Raw genomic sequence first — 22171 nt, forward strand, 5'->3', positions numbered from 1 at the left:
GGGAATAGTTTTATGGCATTTTTATTAATCATTTTTTTTTTTACTAGTAATGGCAGCGATCAGCAATTTTTATTGTGACTGTGACATTATGGCGGACACATCAGGCAATTTTGACACATATTTGGGACCATTGGCATTAATACAGCGATCAGTGCGGTTAAAAATGCACTGATTACTGTAAAAATGTCACTGGCAGTGAAGGGGTTAACACTAGGGGGCAGTGTAGGGTTAAGTGTGACCTAATGTGTGTTTTTTTAACTGTAGGGGGTGTGGCTTGGTGTGTGAGGTCACTGATCGTCTTTCCCTATGACAGGGAGCAGATGATCAGTGACAGGCTCACTAGGAAGCATGGGGAGAGGTTTGTTTACACTTACCTCTCCCTGTTCTTCAGCTCTGTGACCCAATCGCGGGACACCGGCTGTGATCTGGTCCGCGGGTCCCGCGGCCACTGTCACGGAGATCAGGAACGGGTTGCGAGTGCGCCGCCAGCGGCGCACGTGTGACCCGCGGCTGGGCTCTTAAAAGGCAACTTACCTGTACGTGCTTGTGCCCAGCCGTGCTATTCTGCTGACGTATATCGGCATGAGGCGGTCCTTGAAGTGGTGTTGCCACCAAAAAAAAAAAATTGCTCTGCTGCCAGTACATTTGCTGTAAGGATGTTAGTCCTGGTTGTTTTAGCAGCTAGTCCCTGTTGTACATGGTGTGGGAAGCTCCACACTAACCACCCTGGAACGTGGGGGAGGAAGTGATGTCAGCAGTCAGCAAGCATCCAGACACAGAGTATAGAACGTACAGGCTACGCGCCCAGGGCTCACAGCTCCTTCTACTGGTCTGGAGCCGCGAGCGCGTAGCCTGTACGTTCTATACTCTGTGTCTGGATGTTTGCTGAGCACTGCTGACATCACTTCCCACACCATGTACAACAGGGACTAGCTGCTAAAACAACCAGGACTAACATCCTTAAAGCAAAAGGACTGCCAGCAGAGCCTGCACCCTATCACCAACACACTCCAGGATTTTTTAACCTTTGATGGACATCACCACTTTATGAACCTGCAAACCAGTAAGTTAAAAAAACAATATATATTTATGTAATAGAACTACTGGAGTTGGCGCCTCCAAAAACCCCCCTTCCTGTCTTTTTTGCTTGTATACTGAGGTTCTGGACACCCTCTGAGGATGGCTGCCTTCTCACCTGAAAATAAATAGTGACTGATTTTAATGAGCCATTTAAGCTTGTATTGCACCATTCTAATAAGACATTAAAAAAACTGGACCCCCGGAATCCCTTCCTTTCTTTAATATCAAAGATGAAAACTGGCTGTGCTTATCCTTGCCATCAAGAGTGGAGCTGAGAGAAATGGATGAAAAACCTGCCGTATTAGATGAAGATCTCGGGGAGCAGCGAGAAGAACAGCGATGTCAAGAAGGGGATATTCAGCAGAAAGAGGAAGGAGAACAAGTGGCTTCAGATGCAGATCTGGGACAGCGGTATGATGGAAGCGGGAGAGGTGGCGCCCAGTACTCAGGTAGTGGGAAGAGGAGGAGCATCCAGCGCCAAAGCTATAGCCTGCCCCTGCCACAGGTCACAGTAGTGGGAAGAGCCATGCCGCCCTCTTCGGGAAGGCGGCACTTGGCGAGTATCAATGAGGCAGAAAGGGGTTGTGGCAATGGGCAGACCAAGAAGAAGACAGCAGATGTGGCTTCCAGAGAGTTGCCTGGGCAACCCTAGAGGCAAAGAGATGCCGGAGCTTCACCGCCTTAGTCATCCAGGGCAGACGTTTCAGACAGCACATCTGGGCACACAGCAGCATTGCTCAGCCAATCTAGTCTGCCAATTCCAGTGGTCAGTACTGCCCAGCAGCCTGACATTGCAGAACCTTTAGAACCTAGACAGGGTGAGTTTACAAACATGCAGCTACTGTTAGCTCTGTCTTCATCCTTAAATAAGATTATTGCTGACATGTCTTTACCTTCCAGTGCTATTTCTACTATTGTTCCAAGTGAGGCTGCTTCTATATGGGCACCTCCTTTGGCAGATAATGTATTGAATTCTCCAGCTTATTTTTCAGTGAATTCTGGTGCAGTACCTATTACTCCAACCTCGACAGGATCAGGTAACTCTATTGGATCTGCAACATTGGCTGGAGTAATGCCAACATGCAGTAGGGAAGTTATGCCTTGTGTCATGTCTCCATTAGGCTTTCATTTGTCTTCTATTGTTAAGGAAAAAATATGGAGAGGTGACTACATTGACTTATTGTCTTTATTGCCTTTTTCCAAAGATTTAATTTACAAATCGGACAAAAAATAGGATAAAAAGGAAGAAGAGAGGAGGAGACCTATAACAAAGTCATTTAACAATTGGCTTCAAGCATTTTGCATTTATTCTAGTATATTATGTGAAAAATGTCCGGAAAAAAGCATGGGATTTTTCCAACATATAGATATCATCGTAGAGGCTTACCCCGGTTTTGGAGGATTCGCATGCTTTTCATATGACAAGTCCTTCAGACAAAAACTGAGCATTCATCCTTCACTTAAATGGGGAATAAAGGATGTTGGGCTTTGGCTTAATATGTTTTTTGCCCCCCAGACAGATTCCGATTAGACAACCTAGCTCTTCTGCTAGTACTTTAAAAAATGCTGGTTACAGGAAGAGTATATGCTACACGTACAATGACAACCAATGCAAATGGATGTAAATGTAAACATGAATGCGATTTTTGAGCAGGATCCCATCCTGTGGTAAAATGTTTTTGTAAGCTATCGATGACATCAGTACCATAAACCAGAGATCTTACTTACAAAAGCCACAACTCCAGTGACTTTGGAAAACATGCTCCCATGGCTCAAGGATTACCCAGACAGACAGAGAGCAACATTACTAATTAATGGTTTCATGCTGCCACAATTTGACAGTAGTGTCTGTGTTCCTATAGAAAATCTCCCTTCGGTTAACAATTTGCCATTAATAGTTGAAGAAAAACTAAATAAAGTAATATCTTTGGGTAGAATAGCAAGCCCATTCTCAAGCCCTCCACTTGATAATTTATACATTTCCCCAATTGGTATTATACCAAAGAAAGACCCTAATGAATATAGATTAATTCAACACCTGTCTTATCCTTATGGCACTGCGCTTATCGACCAAATTGATCCTTCATTAAAATCAGTGTCTTATGCCTCCTTTGAGACTGAGATTTCAAAACTTAGAATATTGGGTAGGGGGGCTTTGATGGCAAAAGCTGATGTACAGTCAGCTTTCCAGCTTTTCCCCATTCATCCTGATTGTTTCAATTCATTATACATTTATTTTAATAATAAATATTATGTGGATAAATGCTTACCAATAGGTTGTTCTTTAGCATGTTATTACTTTGAACAATTTTCAACATTTATAGAATGGGTAATTTCAAAAGAAACAGGTTCTAACTTTATTTTACATTACTTGGACGACTTTTTATTTTTGTGCCCTACGAATTCAAATGATTGCATTAATATGCTACATCATTTTAATAAGATTTGCTCTTATTTTGGAATACCATTAGTGAGGGAAACTATAGGCCCTGTAATTTTTGGATATAACCATAGACACAATGCGCATGCAATTTAGGTTGCCTCTGGAAAAAAGTAATAAAATTGGAAGTTATTGACCAACTTTATCAGGAGAAAAAAAGTGACACTTAAATAAATTCTGTGATTATTAAGTCTATTGGCTTTTGCCACTAGGGTGTTGCCAATAGGAAGGGTTTTTTCTAGATGTTTGTACTCCCTCATTTCAGGTTTAAAAAATCCTTCCTCTCACGTTCGACTGACGAGTGACATAAAGGAAGACTTAGTATGGATGGATTTCCTTGAGTACTATAATGGTTGCACCATATGGCAAAGAGAATTCAAAACAACAGAGGCGTGCTGTTTGTTCACTGATGCAGCTGGATCTATAGGCTTTGCGGCAATCTGGAAGAAACATTGGTTTGCAGATCATTGGCCAAAAAAGAAAAGTGGTACTTTAGGGGACTTTGTAAGAATATAGTATTGTTGGAGCTATTTCCAATTATAGTAGTTGTTGAAATTTGGGCAATTCTTTCAAGAATAGGCATTTACTGGTAAGTACAGATAACAAAGGGGTGCTATTTATTAATTGCCTTTTGCCACAGTCCAACCCAGTTATTTGGTTAAAAGCTTGTTGTGTTCCAGGAAAAGAGAATTTGTTGGCAGATTCACTTTCTTGCTTCCAGATGGATCGATTCTTTTCTCTGATGCCAGAGGCAGATTTAGGTAGAGTGCCTTGCCCTAAACATTTGTGGGAGCTGATTTAGTTTTGGCTAATATACAGTGATCTGCAGCTAAATCTACTTGGTTAAGTTACATATCTTCATGGTGATTATGGTTATCATTTTTAAGAGATAATAACTTGGATATTTCTTTTTATTCAGAACATGTAGTTTTACTGTTTCTTAATAGTTTAATTGCTAAAAGTTATTCCTGGTCTCACATTAATAAGACATTGGCCGGAAATTCTTTTTTCCATAGATTAAATTCCATGCCGGCTTGTTTAAGTTTCCTTTCTGTTAAACATGCTATGAAGGGTTTAAAAAAGGCTAACCTCTCAGTTGATAACAGCGCCCCCATTATACCTGATATTTTAACGAAATTGTGCGTTATCACTCAAACGTTTTTTTTGGAGTCAGTTATGTTCATAGCAGTGTTTTCTTTATTGTTTTTTGCAGCATTTTGATTGTCCGAAGTGGTGGCCACTTCAAAAAAATGATAAAGAGGGAGTACAGATTACAAACGTAATTATTAGGGATGGACAACTTAGAATATTCCTTCCCAAAAGTAAGAACGATCGATTTGGCAGAGAACAATGGATTTCATTGAACTCTTGCCCCAGTTCTAATATTTGCCCTGTTTTTCTATTACAACAATACTTGCTCAGTAGACCAACTACTCAGGAATTATTGTTTATCCACGAAAATGGATCACCGCTGACTTGATTCCAGTTTAATTGCGTTTTGAAGAAATGTCTATCAGCATTAAATTTAAACCGCTTAAAACTGTCATCCCATTCTTTTAGAATAGGTGCGGCTACTGAAGCGGCAAAATTAGGGTTCAGGGAGGAGAATATTAAGAAAATAGGTAGATGGAGATCAAATTCATATAAGTTATATATTCATCCTAACCAGTTTGGTTAATATTTGCAGGTAATCCGTTTATAGCATGGATTCTCGGCCACTCTTACGTATTTTGGGCTAAAAAAAGAGAGCGGCTGCAAGAGTTTATACATCAAACTTGAGTCTAGATCCTGCTTTGTTTTAAGTTTTATGGAGTGGCCTGAGAGAAATGAGTTGGGGCAACCTGAATTTTGAATTAGGGAGATTGTTTAATTGTTGGCCTCAGCCTGATGTTATCATTATTCATTGAAGTGGTAATGGTATAAGACATTGGATCTGATATTTAGTATCCAACATTTGATTCAACAGATACATGTATTGTCTCCTAACACAGTGATTGTGTTCTCAGAGATTATACAAAGACTTCGCTGGCTAGATTCATTCCATTTGAGACTTTTTAAATTTCGAAAGAGAATTAATCGGAATGTTCATAAATTTTTAGTCCCACCAGTAAGATTTTCTTTTAGACATATGGAGCTGAAAAGAAGTCTGCCCGGTCTCTATCGAGATGACGGGGTATACTTATCTGACATAGGATTAGGTCTCCTTAAAGGGGTTGTAAAGGTTAATTTTTTATTTTCTAAATAGGTTCCTTTAAGATAGTGCATTGTTGGTTCACTTACCTTTTTCTTCGATTTCCCTTATAAATGTTTTTTTTCTTTGTTTTCTTTGTCTGAATTTCTCACTTCCTGTTCCTCCTCAGTAAGCTGTTCAGTAAGCTGTTCTGGCTGACTAACCACCAGCTCGGATGATGGTGAGAAGTTTACTGAGGAGAAACAGGAAGTGAGAAATTCAGACAAAGAAAAAAAACATTTAGAAGGGAAATCGAAGGAAAAGGTAAGTGAACCAACAATGCACTAGCTTAGAGGAACCTATGTAGAAAATAAAAAACAAACCTTTACAACCCCTTTAATACTAATTTTCAATACTGCATTGAACAGGCCATGGACTGGGGGCTAGGTGCCAGATGTTATGTTAATCATTCCGCCTGTCTTATGGGGGAAAGAAATAATACTTGTTAAAAGTAATGAATTATTAGACCTGAGCCATAGTGGCTGGGTCGTGTTGAAATATTCTGTACATTAATAGGAGATTATTAAAAGTATTTATTGCTTATGTTTATTTTTAAATTGCAAAAAAAACATTAATAAAGCCGTGACCGTTATTCATCCATTCAGCGGTGTGGTTTCAAATTAATTAAAATGAATATATGGTAATTAAAGTTTTAATACTAATAGTTATTGTGGCCTACCGCTTACTATCCCATTACTGCAGCTTGTTAATATTGATCATTTTATTTTTTAAATAGTTATTCTAATGTTCCTCCTGTGTTGATAAAATAAATGGGCCCATGCATTTTTTTTCTAAACGCTAAATGGCATAGCTCCTAACTGATTTTTGTTTGCCTTTTTTGGAACCAAACACTACTGTCCCTCTTTACTTCTTACTTGTACCTCTGAGTGATCTGACGTGTATATACCTTTATAGGTATACTGTAATATTTAACTATTAAGATTATTGTAGATGAACAATGACACCTGTACCATTGTTTTCAGCAAAATTTTTTGTGTGTTGTAGCAGTTACCTGCATTTATTTTCAGCTGGTACATCTTCTATCAGACTATACAAATGTGCTATGTTTTTCAATTCATACAGCCACATGAAAGAGACCAGAAAAGTTCCTGCCCTAGACAATGCATATTGGTACTACATATTAAATCCTCAGTGCATTAGAACATCATGCAATTTATGATAAAAATATATTTTAAAGTTCCAAAATGCAAATTGCCAAGTTTTAAAAAAAACTTGTCATGTATCTGGAAAACTCGCACTGAGCATTAGGTGAAAAAAAAATGCAAATGCAGAGGTAACCCTCAGTGAAAACTACACATCAAATGAATTAGTGGATTTATATACAAATATAGGCTGTTCCCGTAAAAGTCAAGCTTGATCTTATAACTTAGCTTTGAGATTGGCCTCCTATGCTGTATTAAAGCGGGATTCCACCCTAACGTGGAACCTCCGCTGATCGGATCCCTCCCCCCTCCGGTGTCACAATTGACACCTTTCAGTTGGGAGGGGGGTGGAGATACCTGTCAAAGACAGGTATTTACACCCACTTCCGGGCATAGACTCCCGTGGGAGTCTACGCCATTTCCTGCCCTGCCGCGCCGTCTGCTGGGACACACACGGGTCCCAGTGACAGCGCGGAGATTTCCTATTGCACTGCGCGACTCGCGCATGCGCAGTAGGGAACCGGGAAGTGAAGCCGATTCGCTTCACTTCCTGATTCCCTCACCTAGAATGGTGGCGGCAGCAGCCGAGAGCCGAGCGATCGATCGGCCTCGGCTGCCGGCATCGCTAGAACCTGGGACAGGTGAGTGTCCATTTATTAAAAGTCAGCAGCTGTAGTATTTATAGCTGCTGGCTTTTAATATTTTTTTTTTTGGTGGAATCCCTCTTTAAGCACGGTTCACACTGCCGCAACTTTGAAGCTGACATCCCAGAGTGACTTCGGCATGACTTGCATTGACTTCTGTTAAAGACGCTGTATGCCCAAGTCGCACCAAAAATAGTGCAGGAACCTTTTTCAAAGTCTGAGTGACTGAAGTCGCTCCTATTAGAACGGTTCCATTGCACTTAATGGGGCGCGACTTGTCATGTGACAGGTGCTCTCAAACTCAGAGCATATGTCGTATGTCGCACCAGTGTGAAACAGGGCCTTATTAAGGCTACTTTTACACTAGGGCGGGTGTCCATTAGCAGTAAAGCTAGCTTTAGCAGCGATTTACAGACGTTTTAGCAGTGCTTTTTGTCCGCTAGCGGGTCGCTTTTAACCCCCGCTAGCAGCTGAAAAAGGGGTTAATAGCACCTATGTTGTGGTGCTTCCGAATCTCTTTTCATGCTCTTCGGAAGTGCTGGCCATTCATTTCAATGGTCAGGGGCGTTGTTGGAGCACACTGCCCCAAAGATGCTGCTTGCAGGACTTTTTTTCCTGTCCTGCAAGTGCACCACCCCAGTGTGAAAGCACTTGGGCTTTCACACTGGGGGGGGGGCATGAGAGGTGCTTTTCAGGCACTTTTCTGGCACTTTACAGGCGCTATTTTTAGAGTGAAAGTAGCCTTATAATATGTTGTTCCTAAGAATGTATATTCTGATTAAAGAGGGAGTCCACCTAAAAAAATTATTAAAAGCCAGTAGCTACAAATACTGCAGTTGCTGACTTTTAATAAATGGACACTTACCTTTCCTGGAGTCCAGCAATGTCGGCAGCTGAAGCTGAGCAATCGCTCGGCTGCTGTCGGCACCATTCTTGGTGCGGGAATCAGGAAGTGAAGCGTTGCGGCTTCACTTCCTGGTTCCCTACTGCGAATGCGCGAATCGTGCTGTGTGTCTTAAGTGGTCCCGTTATCTCCTGGGACATGTGTGTTTCTCAGGAGACAGCGGGGGAGGGGGCGGGAAGGGGCGTGACTCCCGTGGAAGTCTATTCCTGAAAGTGGGTGCAGATACCTGTATTATACAGGTATCTGCACCCCCCTTCCCCTGAAAGGGGCCAATTGTGGCACCGGAGGGGGGGAGGAATCAGATGAGCAGAAGTTCCACTTTTGGGTGGAACGCCGCTTTAAGCATTATTTCATCATAAGCTCCGTTTGTTATGCCTGTGTTTCTGATAGGTTTACTTTGAGCCAGAGAAATTCTTTTAGGGAGTATTTTAAGACGTTCCCGTAAAGTGCATTATGATCACAACACTGCTTTGTCCTACACAACACTGTTTTTTTTATAGGTAAACCTTAGTCCCGTGTGTGAGGGTGCTGACACCAGGGTACCCCCCAGCTTCACAAGCCCAGGGGCTCCTGAATCACATGTAATTTAGTTTGGGTTGACACCTTTCCATGACCATTTTCATGTTTTTTTGTATGTGTTATCAACAATTAGACATTATGACGCATTGCACAGATGGGAACTAGTACTATTTAAACAATGGTACACCTGTGTACATGCGTTGGCATGCGTTAAAAGAAGAACAGTGTATTTGAGGGCCACCTCAAGCACACCTGTTACCGTTACATGCTGACCTTTCCTGCCAAATACTGGCTTCAGTGCTTTCTGAATCATTGTCTTGAAATGGGTAGGAGGAATTTTCTGACACTTATATACAACATGCATGTTCCAGTTCTGTGACTAAAAAAGTGCTGTAGCCAGCCAGACAAGAAGAATTTTATGAAGGAGGCAAGCAATGGCAGCTTCCATACTTCTTTTATGACAGATGCACTTTTCAATTTAACGTATGTTGTTGTATAGTGACAGCATTAAAACACAACTTAAAAGTATATGAAAGGAATTATTTTATTCAAAAAGTGCATACAGTAAAAACCAAACACCTTTCATGCATTCTAAAGGACCCTTTATTCTGGGTTTAGTGAGTACTAAAAGAGGTACAGTATATTATGGACAATAATGAATTCTTGTATTAGTGCAGTCTTGTAGAATTTAAATGAAAAAGTTAGCCTGCTCATGTCATTGTTTTCCATATACATTACACTAGAATGCATTTCCTAAGGATTATTATCTAGAACAGCCTGTCTCAACCATTTTACCCCAGAAGAACCCTTACTAATACCCGTTTATTGGAGTCAGAAGCAAAAATGCCCTTTCCAATGGTGGTCAATAGAAGGAATAAAAATCATACTGTGGTGGTTAGAATGCCATTAATTGGTGTCTGTTTGCTTTACCAAGTAGCATTGGCTCCAGAACTATGCAGGCACCATTCAATGGGAGATTAATCACCAATAGCTCAAGTGACCACTAACAACCTCTGCAAGAACCCTAAGGTTCAACAGAACTGGTCTAGAAATATACCTTTCTCTGTAGTCAAATGCCCCGATGAAAGGGGACCTTAAAACCCTGTAACAAGTTGGAATTTTACAGAATTTGTCTTCTGAATAAAATTCCATCTAAACTCTAGATGTCTCATTTTTAGCATGTTCCTCCACAATCTTCTAATTTCTATTTGGCATATGAGCCATCCTACTCTCCTGAGAGATGTCTAAAGAGAGTTTCCCCTATACGGACAAGGCACTAAACTCAGATCAACACTGACACAGTGGTCAAGCACTCAAAGCATCTATTACTTTACTTAGCATTACAACACAATCACTCATTTATAAAGTACATACATGCTTGAAATAAATGACATGCATGTGCAGCATATCTTAGTATTGTTCAAGAACAAATGTGTACTGACATATGTAGCCACTACACTGTGGTTGCACAACTTTGGCTACCCATATGATTAATGTGGACAAAAATATCTTATATAGTATATTATATTATACTGTAAATAAAAGCGTTGGTTATATCTACCTATGTATGTGATTTCTTCGAGTAGGCTGTCTTAAACTCAATTCGTATAAACCAGGGGTCTCCAAACGTTTTAAGCAAGGGCCAGTTTGCTTTCCTTTAGGCTTTAGGAGGGCCAGACTATGGCCAGCGGGAGTAGAAAATGCCCCTACATCAGTAACCTATCATTGGTTTTAATAGGAGAACAATGGACCTATTATTAATAAGAATGGGGAGAATAGTGCCCCATTGATGGTGTCACTAGAGGAAATGGTGCCCCATCACCGATGTTAGTTAGTGAAAGAGTGCCCCAAGGGCCAAATAAAGGAAAGCAAAGGGCCACATCCAACCCCCAGGCTGGATGTTAGTTGGTGAAAGAGTGCCCCAAGGGCCAGATAAAGGAAAGCAAAGGGCCACATCCAACCCCCAGGCCACAGTTTGGAGACCACTGGTATAAAGGTAAGAACTAAAAGCATATGCGAACTGTGTCCCCATTGAAGCACCACTCACCTTAGGTAACTATGCAAATTGTGATTAACTGACTATCCATAGACATGCCCTTTGTGACAATTAGTGATGGACGAACGTTTCGCCCGGCGGTCGTTTCGCGGCGAATTTCCGACATTCGCGGTCCGCACGTTCGAACGCCTTTTTCCGTCGTTCGCCGCGGCGGACTTACGTGTTTAATGTATACAAGAACTTTAACCTTTGGTGACACGTTTATCATGTGATACAGGACAGCCAATTGAGACATGACAGCACATGGACACTTGTACATTCCCCCTAACCTATAAATACACCCGATCCGGTGGCCATTTTACATTCTTTCTTCTGTTACGATAGGGACAGGTTCCTGTGTGGAGTAGGGAGAGATAAACCACTAGCTATTTGGTACACAAAAGTTCTTTTCAGGACTGGTATAGGTGTTAGGTGTTGATAGGTTTGCTGTGCTGCTGATTCTTGCAGCAGCCTGAGTGTCTTTTGTTAGTTTAGAGAAAGGGAAAGGACGGTGTATGCTACAGGGACAGCCAGATTAGTCTTTCATCATCATCATCATCATCATCATCATTAGCTGTTACTATCAAGGTCCACAAAAGAGCTGTTCCAGTAACCACTAATCGTTCTCTTTTTTTGCCAATTTGTATAGGGACAGGAAGGAAGCAGTGTTGTCAGGCAGTGAGGGTAATTTTAAAGACTTGCTGTTATTATTAGTTCCACAAAGGTTCTTTTCAGGACTGGTATCAGTGGTACAGTAATAGGCTTGTACATGTATAATATTCTTTCTTCCAAATATAGAAAGGATATTATACTTGACTGCTGCCCTTCTGCTGCAGTCTGCTAAACATTCACAACTCACTTGTTCCACAAAAGTTCTTATAAGGACTGGTAACTTGGTATAGGGTGCTACGGTACATAGGCTTGAGTGCGGTACAGTCTGCTGTTCTGTAAGGACCGCTATCGGTCCACAATAGATAGGGTTGACGTGCACCACTGCTGACCGCTGCCCTATACTGCAGCAGTCCTTCAGCGGTATAGGGACTGACGTACAGTCTGCTAATCACTAACACACAACCTGCTTGTTCCACAAAAGTTCTTATAAGGACTGGTAACTTGGTATAGGGTGCTACGGTACATAGGCTTGAGTGCGGTACAGTCTGCTGTTCTGTAAGGACCGCTATCGGTCCACAATAGATAGGGTTGACGTGCACCACTGCTGACCGCTGCCCTATACTGCAGCAGTCCTTCAGCGGTATAGGGACTGACGTACAGTCTGCTAAACACTAATACACAACCTGCTTGGTCCACAAAAGTTCTTATAAGGACTGGTAACTTGGTATAGGGTGCTACGGTACATAGGCTTGAGTGCGGTACAGTCTGCTGTTCTGTAAGGACCGCTATCGGTCCACAATAGATAGGGTTGACGTGCACCACTGCTGACCGCTCACCTATACTGCAGCAGTCCTTCAGCGGTATAGGGACTGACGTACAGTCTGCTAATCACTAACACACAACCTGCTTGTTCCACAAAAGTTCTTATAAGGACTGGTAACTTGGTATAGGGTGCTACGGTACATAGGCTTGAGTGCGGTACAGTCTGCTGTTCTGTAAGGACCGCTATCGGTCCACAATAGATAGGGTTGACGTGCACCACTGCTGACCGCTGCCCTATACTGCAGCAGTCCTTCAGCGGTATAGGGACTGACGTACAGTCTGCTAAACACTAATACACAACCTGCTTGGTCCACAAAAGTTCTTATAAGGACTGGTAACTTGGTATAGGGTGCTACGGTACATAGGCTTGAGTGCGGTACAGTCTGCTGTTCTGTAAGGACCGCTATCGGTCCACAATAGATAGGGTTGACGTGCACCACTGCTGACCGCTCACCTATACTGCAGCAGTCCTTCAGCGGTATAGGGACTGACGTACAGTCTGCTAATCACTAACACACAACCTGCTTGTTCCACAAAAGTTCTTATAAGGACTGGTAACTTGGTATAGGGTGCTACGGTACATAGGCTTGAGTGCGGTACAGTCTGCTGTTCTGTAAGGACCGCTATCGGTCCACAATAGATAGGGTTGACGTGCACCACTGCTGACCGCTGCCCTATACTGCAGCAGTCCTTCAGCGGTATAGGGACTGACGTACAGTCTGCTAAACACTAACACACAACCTGCTTGGTCCACAAAAGTTCTTATAAGGACTGGTAACTTGGTATAGGGTGCTACGGTACATAGGCTTGAGTGCGGTACAGTCTGCTGTTCTGTAAGGACCGCTATCGGTCCACAATAGATAGGGTTGACGTGCACCACTGCTGACCGCTGCCCTATACTGCAGCAGTCCTTCAGCGGTATAGGGACTGACGTACAGTCTGCTAAACACTAATACACAACCTGCTTGGTCCACAAAAGTTCTTATAAGGACTGGTAACTTGGTATAGGGTGCTACGGTACATAGGCTTGAGTGCGGTACAGTCTGCTGTTCTGTAAGGACCGCTATCGGTCCACAATAGATAGGGTTGACGTGCACCACTGCTGACCGCTGCCCTATACTGCAGCAGTCCTTCATCGGTATAGGGACTAAGAGTTTTGTCACAGGGTCATTTAAAAAATGACAGGCAGAGGAAGAGGCAGGCCCTTCCGCAGGGGTGGTAGGGGTAGGGCAGGAGCAACAGGCTTGAGCCAAAGTGGGAAGTTGCAGAAGGTGCGTTCAATTACTTTAAAGGATGCACCAGACTTGGTTGAGTGGCTCGCTCAGCCTTACTCTTCTGCACCCTCCTCATCCTCTCGATCTGCACCCTCTTCTTCACTCTCTGCTATGTGCACCCCCAAAGACACTACCACCAACAACACGACCACCACCACCACCACCACATACCTTCCGCTTGAGTCACTGGAATTATTTTCCGATCCATATCAAGAGGACATTTCTGATGCGCAGCCACTCTTGGTATTGGATCAGGAAGAGGAGGTAGCAACAAGCGCTACTCAGCAGTCTGACGCCAGTACCCAGATCAGCCCAAGGAGGAGGTTGGTCCCCGGTGTTGCTGCCTACTCCGAGATCTCTACTTATAGCGGTGGGGAAGGTGACGTTGATGATGACGTGTCTAGTGATGTCACGTGGGTGCCCACAAGAGAGGAAGAGGAGGGGAGTTCAGAGGGAGATATGGACCAGCAGATAGGGAGGAGAAGCAGCAATGACTTACATTGCACAGCAGGGACAAAGCAGACTGCAAATGTATCAGGAGCGAGTCATCGACCATGTACGGTCACATCTGGCGCTCCCAGGACACCGGCACATGGCTCCGCAGTGTGGGCTTTTTTTAACGTGTCCGCTGCTGACAATAGCGTTGCCATCTGCAATCTTTGCAGTCAACGCGTTAGTCGCGGTAAGCCCAATACTCACCTAGGGACGACCGCCTTAAGAAGGCACATGAGCAGCCATCACCGAGCCCAGTGGGAGCAACGGAACACACAAAGCCACACTGCAGGCTCTCACCGTCCAGCCTCGTCTTCTACTTCTCCTTCTCCTCTCTCCTCACAATTGTCCTCCACTCCACCTTCCATCACGCCAAGCTCACATTTTTCTGCAAAAAGGCAGGCTTCCGTGGGCCTAATGTTTGAGCGTAAAAAAATGATGACGCCGGATAACCCTCTTGCCCAACGGTTGGCGGCTGGCTTGTCAGAACTCATAGCCCGCCAACTACTGCCATATAAACTGGTGGACTCGGAGGCCTTTCGCAAATTTGTGGCCATTGGAACACCACAATGGAAGGTCCCAGGAAGGAAGTATTTCTCAGAGAAGGGCATCCCAGAGCTATATGGCCATGTTCAGCGGCAAGTGAATGTATCTCTGGCACACAGTGTCGGTGCCAAGATACATCTGACCACAGACACGTGGTCTAGCAAACACGGGCAGGGAAGGTATATCAGTTTTACTGCCCACTGGGTGAACCTTCTGACGGCCGTCAAGCATGTAACCCGTGGCACCCGTGTAGATTTGGTTTTACCGCCACGGATTGCATGCAGGCCTGACTCTTCTTCTCCTCCTCCTACTCCATCCTCCTCCCTCTCCTCCTCAGCTGCCTCCTCCTTTTCCGCTGCTAGCGTCTCTTCCACTGCACCGCCCAAGCTCCCCAGAACCTATTCCACATGCCAGGTGAGACGTTGCCATGCCGTGCTGCGTCTGTTGTGCCTGGAAGCAAAGAGCCACACTGGCCCGGCACTCCTTTCAGCTTTGCGTTCACAGGCAGATGAGTGGCTAACACCGCTCAATTTGACAGTTGGTAAAGTGGTGTGTGACAACGGTGCCAATCTGCTTAGCGCATTGAAACAGGGCAAAATCACGCACGTGCCGTGCATGGCACACGTCTTAAACTTGGTCGTGCAGCGATTCCTTGTCAAATACCCTGGGGTCCAGGACATCTTGCGGCAGGCAAGGAAAATCTCGGCCCATTTCAGAAGATCTTACACGGCCATGGCTCGCCTTGCTGACATTCAGCGGCGACACCATCTGCCGGTCAGACGTCTTATTTGCGATTGCCCGACGCGATGGAACTCAACCTTCTATATGCTTGATAGGCTGCTCCAGCAGAAACGTGCAGTTAACGTCTACCTGTATGAACTCTGCGAAAGAAACGGTTCTGGGGAGCTGGGTTTTTTTTCACCGCGCCAGTGGCTGCTCATGCGCGACACATGCAGACTTCTGCGGCCATTTGAGGAGATCACCAAACTGGTCAGTCGCAGCCATGGCGCCATCAGTGACATGGTACCTTATGCCTTCTTTCTGGAGCGTGCATTGCGTCGTGTCATTGATCAGGCTGTGGAGGAGCAGGAGCGGGAAGATGAGGAAGTCGCAATGCTGGATGAATTCCCAGGGGGGGCTACTCTATCTGAGACAAGTCAACAACAGGAGTCTGATGAGGAGTCAGAGGAGGATGGTGCCGGGGCGGATGAGCAGGAGCAAGAAGAGCATGCTTTAAACCTTTCTGGGATCCCTGTTGTGCGAGGATGGGGAGAGGAGAATGAAGAGGACGACATTATCCTGGATGATGAGCAGGAGCCAGGCCACCACACCGCTTCCACTTTAGTGCAAATGGGGGCCTTCATGCTCCAGTGTTTTAATAGGGACCCCCGTATAAAAAGCATGAGGGTCAAGGACCAGTACTGGGTGGCAACGTACTTAGACCCCCGGTACAAACACAAAATGGCGGAAATGTTACCGCCGTCGCAGAGGGCTGTCAGAATGCAGCACTTCCAGGCCTTGCTTCGAGAAATGCTGCATTCTGCTTTTGCGTGCGCTGGCAGAGGAGCAATTCCCACTCCCAGAGAAGGATTTGCGGGTACCAATCCAACAGCGCCTGCAAGAAGAGGCCGGTTTGAAGATGTGTTGGTGACTTCGGATATGAGGTCATTCTTTCAGCCGACCCATCGACAGGTGTCATCCGGATCCAGCATCAGGGAACGCCTAGACCGTCAGGTGTCCGACTACATTGGGTTAACGGCCGATGTGGACGCTCTGAGGAGTGATGAACCCCTAGACTACTGGGTGGGCAGGCTTGACCTCTGGCCAGAGCTTGCCCAATTTGCAATCGAACTGTTGGCTTGCCCCTCATCCAGTGTCCTGTCCGAAAGGACGTTCAGCGCAGCAGGGGGGATTGTGACCGATAAGCGTACTCGCCTAGCTCACCACAGTGTTAACTACCTCACATTTCTAAAAATGAATGAGGCATGGATCTCGGAGGAATTCAACACATGTGACCAGTAGACCATGTATATGTCTATAAACTATTTTTTTAATCAAGCACACAGACCTTCTTAATTCATTTGGCTCACTTCCTTGACCCAAAAAAGCACACCGTACTATATGCCCCTACCCTCCTCTTTGAAGAGGTTGAGCGGTGTCATATTTCTACTGGGGCTGCTTATGATATCCCTGTGCTGTGCTGACTTCCTCCTGGGGGTTCTTATTATGAAGGGATCACACTATCCCTGTGCTGTGCTGACTTCCTCCTGGGGGTTCTTATTATGAGGGGATCACACCATCCCTGTGCTGTGCTGACTTCCTCCTGGGGCTGCTTACGGTGCTGCTGTCAGTGCTGTATGTCACGGTGCTGCTGTCAGCGCTGTATGTCACGGTGCTGCTGTCAGCGCTGTATGTCACGGTGCTGCTGTCAGCGCTGTATGTCACGGTGCTGCTGTCAGCGCTGTATGTCACGGTGCTGCTGTCAGCGCTGTATGTCACGGTGCTGCTGTCAGCGCTGTATGTCACGGTGCTGCTGTCAGCGCTGTATGTCACGGTGCTGCTGTCAGCGCTGTATGTCACGGTGCTGCTGTCAGCGCTGTATGTCACGGTGCTGCTGTCAGCGCTGTATGTCACGGTGCTGCTGTCAGCGCTGTATGTCACGGTGCTGCTGTCAGTGCTCTGTATTACGGTGCTGCTGTCAGATGCCTCTATCACGGTGCATGTGTCATTCCGGTATGTCACGCTGCTGGTGATCATCTCCTGCACCCTCTTCTTTGCCTACCCTGGTCCCTGACCTTCCCTCTCCTCCATTGCCTTCATTAGCTCCATAGTCCTGAATTGTTAGAACAATTTCCCAAATAAAATAAAAATGCTTGTAGTTATCGATCCCAAATTCACCTCATACATGTATTATGTCATTGTCCAGATGGTGGGACTACGTTTTACCCCCTAATAATTACCACGTGGCCGCAAATTCGACATGAAGGTTTGCAAAGTTCGCCTCCCATTGAAGTCAATGGGGCCCGCGGCGAACGTTCGGTTTCGCGAACGTTTGGGTCCGTTCGCATTTCGCTTTCGCGAAACGTCCCGTCGGAAGTTCGTCCATCACTAGTGACAATGGCCAGAATTACTGTCAGGCATGGCATTGCAGTCAGTGTGGGATGGGTATAGGGTGAATAGTCTCCATACCAAGAAAATGGAGACACCTAAGGCTCTGTTCTCATCTTCTTGTTCCGAATCACGGGCGAATTCGCCACGATTCGTAATCGCGGCAAATCGCAGGACACCCACGTGTTCCCCATCAATTTCAATAGCACCCCAAATGCAGCATGATTTTCCCATTTCCCAAAATATGTATGAGTAGACAACCTCATTCTACCAGCACCCATTCTTTATGTGACCTGAGCATGGTTTACTATGTCAAAGTTATTAAGTCTAAGGCCTTTTCCTTATAAATGAAACATCATGGACCAAAACTGATTGACTGTCTGATTAATTAAAATCTTGTGCATTGTCTTTGTATCATTTTTTTCTTTTTTTTCATCTCAAACAATATCAGAGCCCACAAAATTGTGTGCTACGAAAAAAAGAGTTCATATAATGGATTGCTCCAAAATGTCCAGAAAGGCCCCCAAATATTATTGGAAGGGAATATTCCCCATTTCTCTTTAAAGGCCCTAAGTGAAATAATTGGCGTGGTTCTTTTAATATAACACTAATACTATTTCATATCTGGATGATACATTTACATTTTGTGCATCCTTTAAAAACTTGCAAACCAAAAATTAAAAATACTTGTATTGGTGAGTATCAGGATACACTACCTACTATGAAAAGGCATAGTATGGCAAAATAATCTGCCGTTAACTGCAACCTTAACCTTTGCAGTTCTCAATATTCTACTAAGGGCAGATGGCATAAATGGTGGGGCCATTCGTATTGCCCCAGAACACTAGCACTTGCAGTGTTAGCGGTTTATTAGGACTGCATAAGTGCTTTTCACCTATTTCAAAAATTGTGCAAAGTGCAATAACCCTTAGCAACCAATCAGAATTATCGCTGCTGGAGTTAGACAGTACAAAATTGTCTGCTTCTTGTGTTGATATATTAAATAGGTCTCCTTGTTTTTATTTTATGTAACACTGCTTAATGGTTAATTTTGTATGACACGGGCACCCCGATGGACCTATAGAACACACTTGCATCGCAGTGCACCGCAATGCATAGTAACACACTACAGTGTATTGCGGGGTGCTGTGATACACAAAATGGAGCAGGTACAATTTAGGTTTGTTGTAGTGCGTTAGGAAGCCCATTCAATGGATTGCCTTAACAGTGTGTGCGGACATTGCTCCTTGTGGCACAAGATGGCCAGAACGGATCGCTAGCTACAAAAAGCTGACAGTGCTAGAATTAGTGCTGAAAAGCTAAAGCGCATCTAAAATACTTGTCCCTAATAGCATCTGATTCTTACCATAGAATTCACCTTTAACAATGGAACTCATGGAGTCATGGACCCCAGCTTCTTAAGCGTTCCCCTGCTTCTCTGGCCTGGTGTTCTTTTCGTGCTCTGAGTTCTTGTACAGCTTTTCTGTTCTGGAAACCCACCAAGGCTAGTGTGATCTCTGCGTTCCACCGACTGCGTTCCCAGCAGCGGAAGTCTATCTCCTGCCCGTCCATTGTGACTAGGGTAAAGTACACTCGCTCCCCTTTCCTCTCCACACACTCCAATTTGGCCAAGGAGTCAAAACGCAGAATTTTGGCCTTGCCACTTTTCCGTGGGTCCGTATACAAATGCAAACCATCTGCGGTCAACACACACCGCCGCATCTTCCACAGTTGAAGAAAGCTGTCGCTGCGTTTCTCTAGGTCGCCCTCCTTGATGGCGACAGGTGATGCAACAGAACGATTCATTATGCGATGTATCTGCAAGTATGTACAATTCTGCTGGGCCCGATTTTTCCAAGCCAATTGATTAAATTGTTGGTAATATTCTGGAAGTCCTCAACGCCATAAATTTTGACGGGAACGTTCTTCAAAGTTTAAAATCTGAAGGCCAAGTCCTTTTTTGGTGTTCTTCTAAGTATGGAAAAAAACAATCACTACGATTTTTTCTTATTTTAAAGAATTATGGAAAAGAACCTCTTGTAGATGGCTTTTCGATGCATAATCTGTGCAGGATTCCAGTGACGGTATCACCGGTAAAGTGACAAAGCAGAATTACAGTCAACCTCTTGCTCTTGTGCTGACTGCAGCTTGAATTGAAGAACTGTTTGCACAGACAGGCAGCTCTGTATGTATGGAGGATGGATACAAGCTGTCTCTCCTCCTCTCTCCTGCCCCAAGCCTTTGGGTGGGACCGAATACACACAAGGTAAACGCTGCAAGTTCTACCCAGTCAGTCTCACAGCTGCAAGACACAATCTGCCACTGTAACAGGATGACTGTAGTTATACACTGGCTGGGAGATCCAGCTCCTCCTCTATGGACGGCAGCTAAACACACTGCAGAAACAAAAAAAAAAAAACTATTGACAAGCAGCCAGAGCAGAAATAGGTCAGGATTTAATCAATTCTCTATGGCAGTGGAGGATACAGCTGAAGATAAAATCCTGGTGTCTACCTAATAGTTATCGCAATGGCTTTTCCTGCATTAGGATTAACATACATTTGAATACCTTGCTTTGTTCCACCTGGGAGAGTTAATTGAATTCTTATAGAGAGACGGTCAAATCAGTTAATACCTACAGTGTAACGTAGGATTTGTTTTTATAAAAGTAGTAATTTGCAAATGTACTTTGCGCTGTTCACTAAAAGTGACTTATCTTCACTTTAAAGGTACGTGTACACTTATTTTGCACAGTGTGGTTTCAGCACAGTGTGTTTTACATATGGTTTCCATGCATTTTACATAGGGTATAAGGTGCAAAGCTTTTCATTGTAACCTGCCTTTTTGAGGGTTACCACTGAGTGACGCTTGTCAGGACTGTGTCACAGCAATTGCTCAGAACACAAGAGGACTGAGCATTCACATGAACTCTGTGCACTTAATGGAACTCTGCAGAGGACAAGACAGTTCTAAAGCACAGAGCACTCCAGGCAGCCATTTTGGGGAAGCCTGTGCCTATTATAGACACAGGTTTCCCATAAGATCTGGCACCATCCTAGCATGGATATGATATATATTGCTGTGCTGCCACACAGGGAGTGCTATATTCTCCACTGCAGGTGGCGCTCGACCGCTACTAATATTTAAAAAAAAGCCAAGCTAGAATTTTTTTCCCATACATTTATCCTGCCATAATATAAAAGACATTTGGGTAGAATAATGAAATGTGGGGCGTTGCCCATAGCAAACAAACATTTCTTCTCTATACTCCTCACCTGTGCACTCATTGTCCACCATTGATAACTGCTCTGCACCCCCTATGACAGGTATCCTGTCCCCACTTCTGGGAGTTTCGGCCACGGTACATTATGTCAGCACTCGGCTCCCTCCTCCTTCTCTCGCCACCAGGCCATTGATTACATGTGAGAACCCTGGAGGGAGCTCCTGGCGATCAGCTTACAGAGGCAGCCTCATTGAAAGCTGCATCCAGGGACAATGACTTGCAGGGGATCGCTGCATGAGCAATCACATGCAAGGGGGCTCCTTGATGGTAAGGACCAATGAGAGTGTGCAAGGGATAGGGACAATTGTAGACACTCACTCAGGTTGAACTAGATGGACTGGTGTCTTTATTCAACCTAACTAACTATGAAACTATAAGGGGTCTCAATTAGCTGCAGGAGTTAGCAGCCTCCCATTGTTTTCAAAGGGACTCCTTCCCGTATCTAATCACTGGTGACCCCTACTTATCACCATCTGAACTTTTACTACACATTGAAATTAACCCCATATGCCTAATACAGTGAAAAATCCCTAATAACAGCTTATATGATTATGACTATAATTATTCCTACTACAGCTATAATGTCTATCCCCAGCTCTGGTCCATTGTACTTTACTGACAGCATTCCTCCTGCCTGTCCCTAAGTTAGACATACTTTATGTTAAGAATAATGACAGGTATTATCACTGCTGACGCTGCAAGCTTCTACAAAGAGAGTTAGCTGGAGGGCACCATCAAATTTTTGTTATGGGGCACCATAATTTATAGTTACATCCCTATTATGAGCATAACATATTTGTAGGAACTGTGTGATGCTGTTGCGTCAGCATGGTGCAAAGTCCCTAAAGAACATTTCCGGCAACTTGGCGTCAGTAAGAGAAAAGGGATCATACTATGTGCTAGATAGCTACTGCGTGTACTGTATTTTAATGAAAAAGGTTAAATTGCCAGCATCCTAGTCCTGGTATTTTGGGGTTGGTATTCGGCACAGGAGAGGGCAGCATGCAAACAAAGGCTAA

General features: G+C 44.3%; 1 protein-coding gene across 1 annotated transcript; it reads right to left on the minus strand.

Annotated features, from left to right (window-relative positions):
- Positions 1 to 19270: 19270 nt before the first annotated feature.
- LOC143932961 (pleckstrin homology-like domain family A member 2) lies at positions 19271 to 19675 on the minus strand. The gene has a single exon (XM_077455891.1). It carries the CDS (start codon positions 19673 to 19675, stop codon positions 19271 to 19273), a length of 405 nt encoding a protein of 134 aa, XP_077312017.1.
- Positions 19676 to 22171: the final 2496 nt, after the last annotated feature.

The sequence above is a fragment of the Lithobates pipiens genome, unplaced genomic scaffold, assembly GCF_037356315.1.
Source record: "Lithobates pipiens isolate NorthernLeopardFrog02 unplaced genomic scaffold, aLitPip1_a1.2 Scaffold_27, whole genome shotgun sequence".
In the NCBI taxonomy this organism is placed as follows: Eukaryota; Metazoa; Chordata; class Amphibia; order Anura; family Ranidae; genus Lithobates; species Lithobates pipiens.

Excerpts from the sequence above, each read along its gene's own strand:
- LOC143932961 (XM_077455891.1), bottom strand. The coding sequence starts at position 19,675 with ATGAATCGTTCTGTTGCATCACCTGTCGCCATCAAGGAGGGCGACCTA.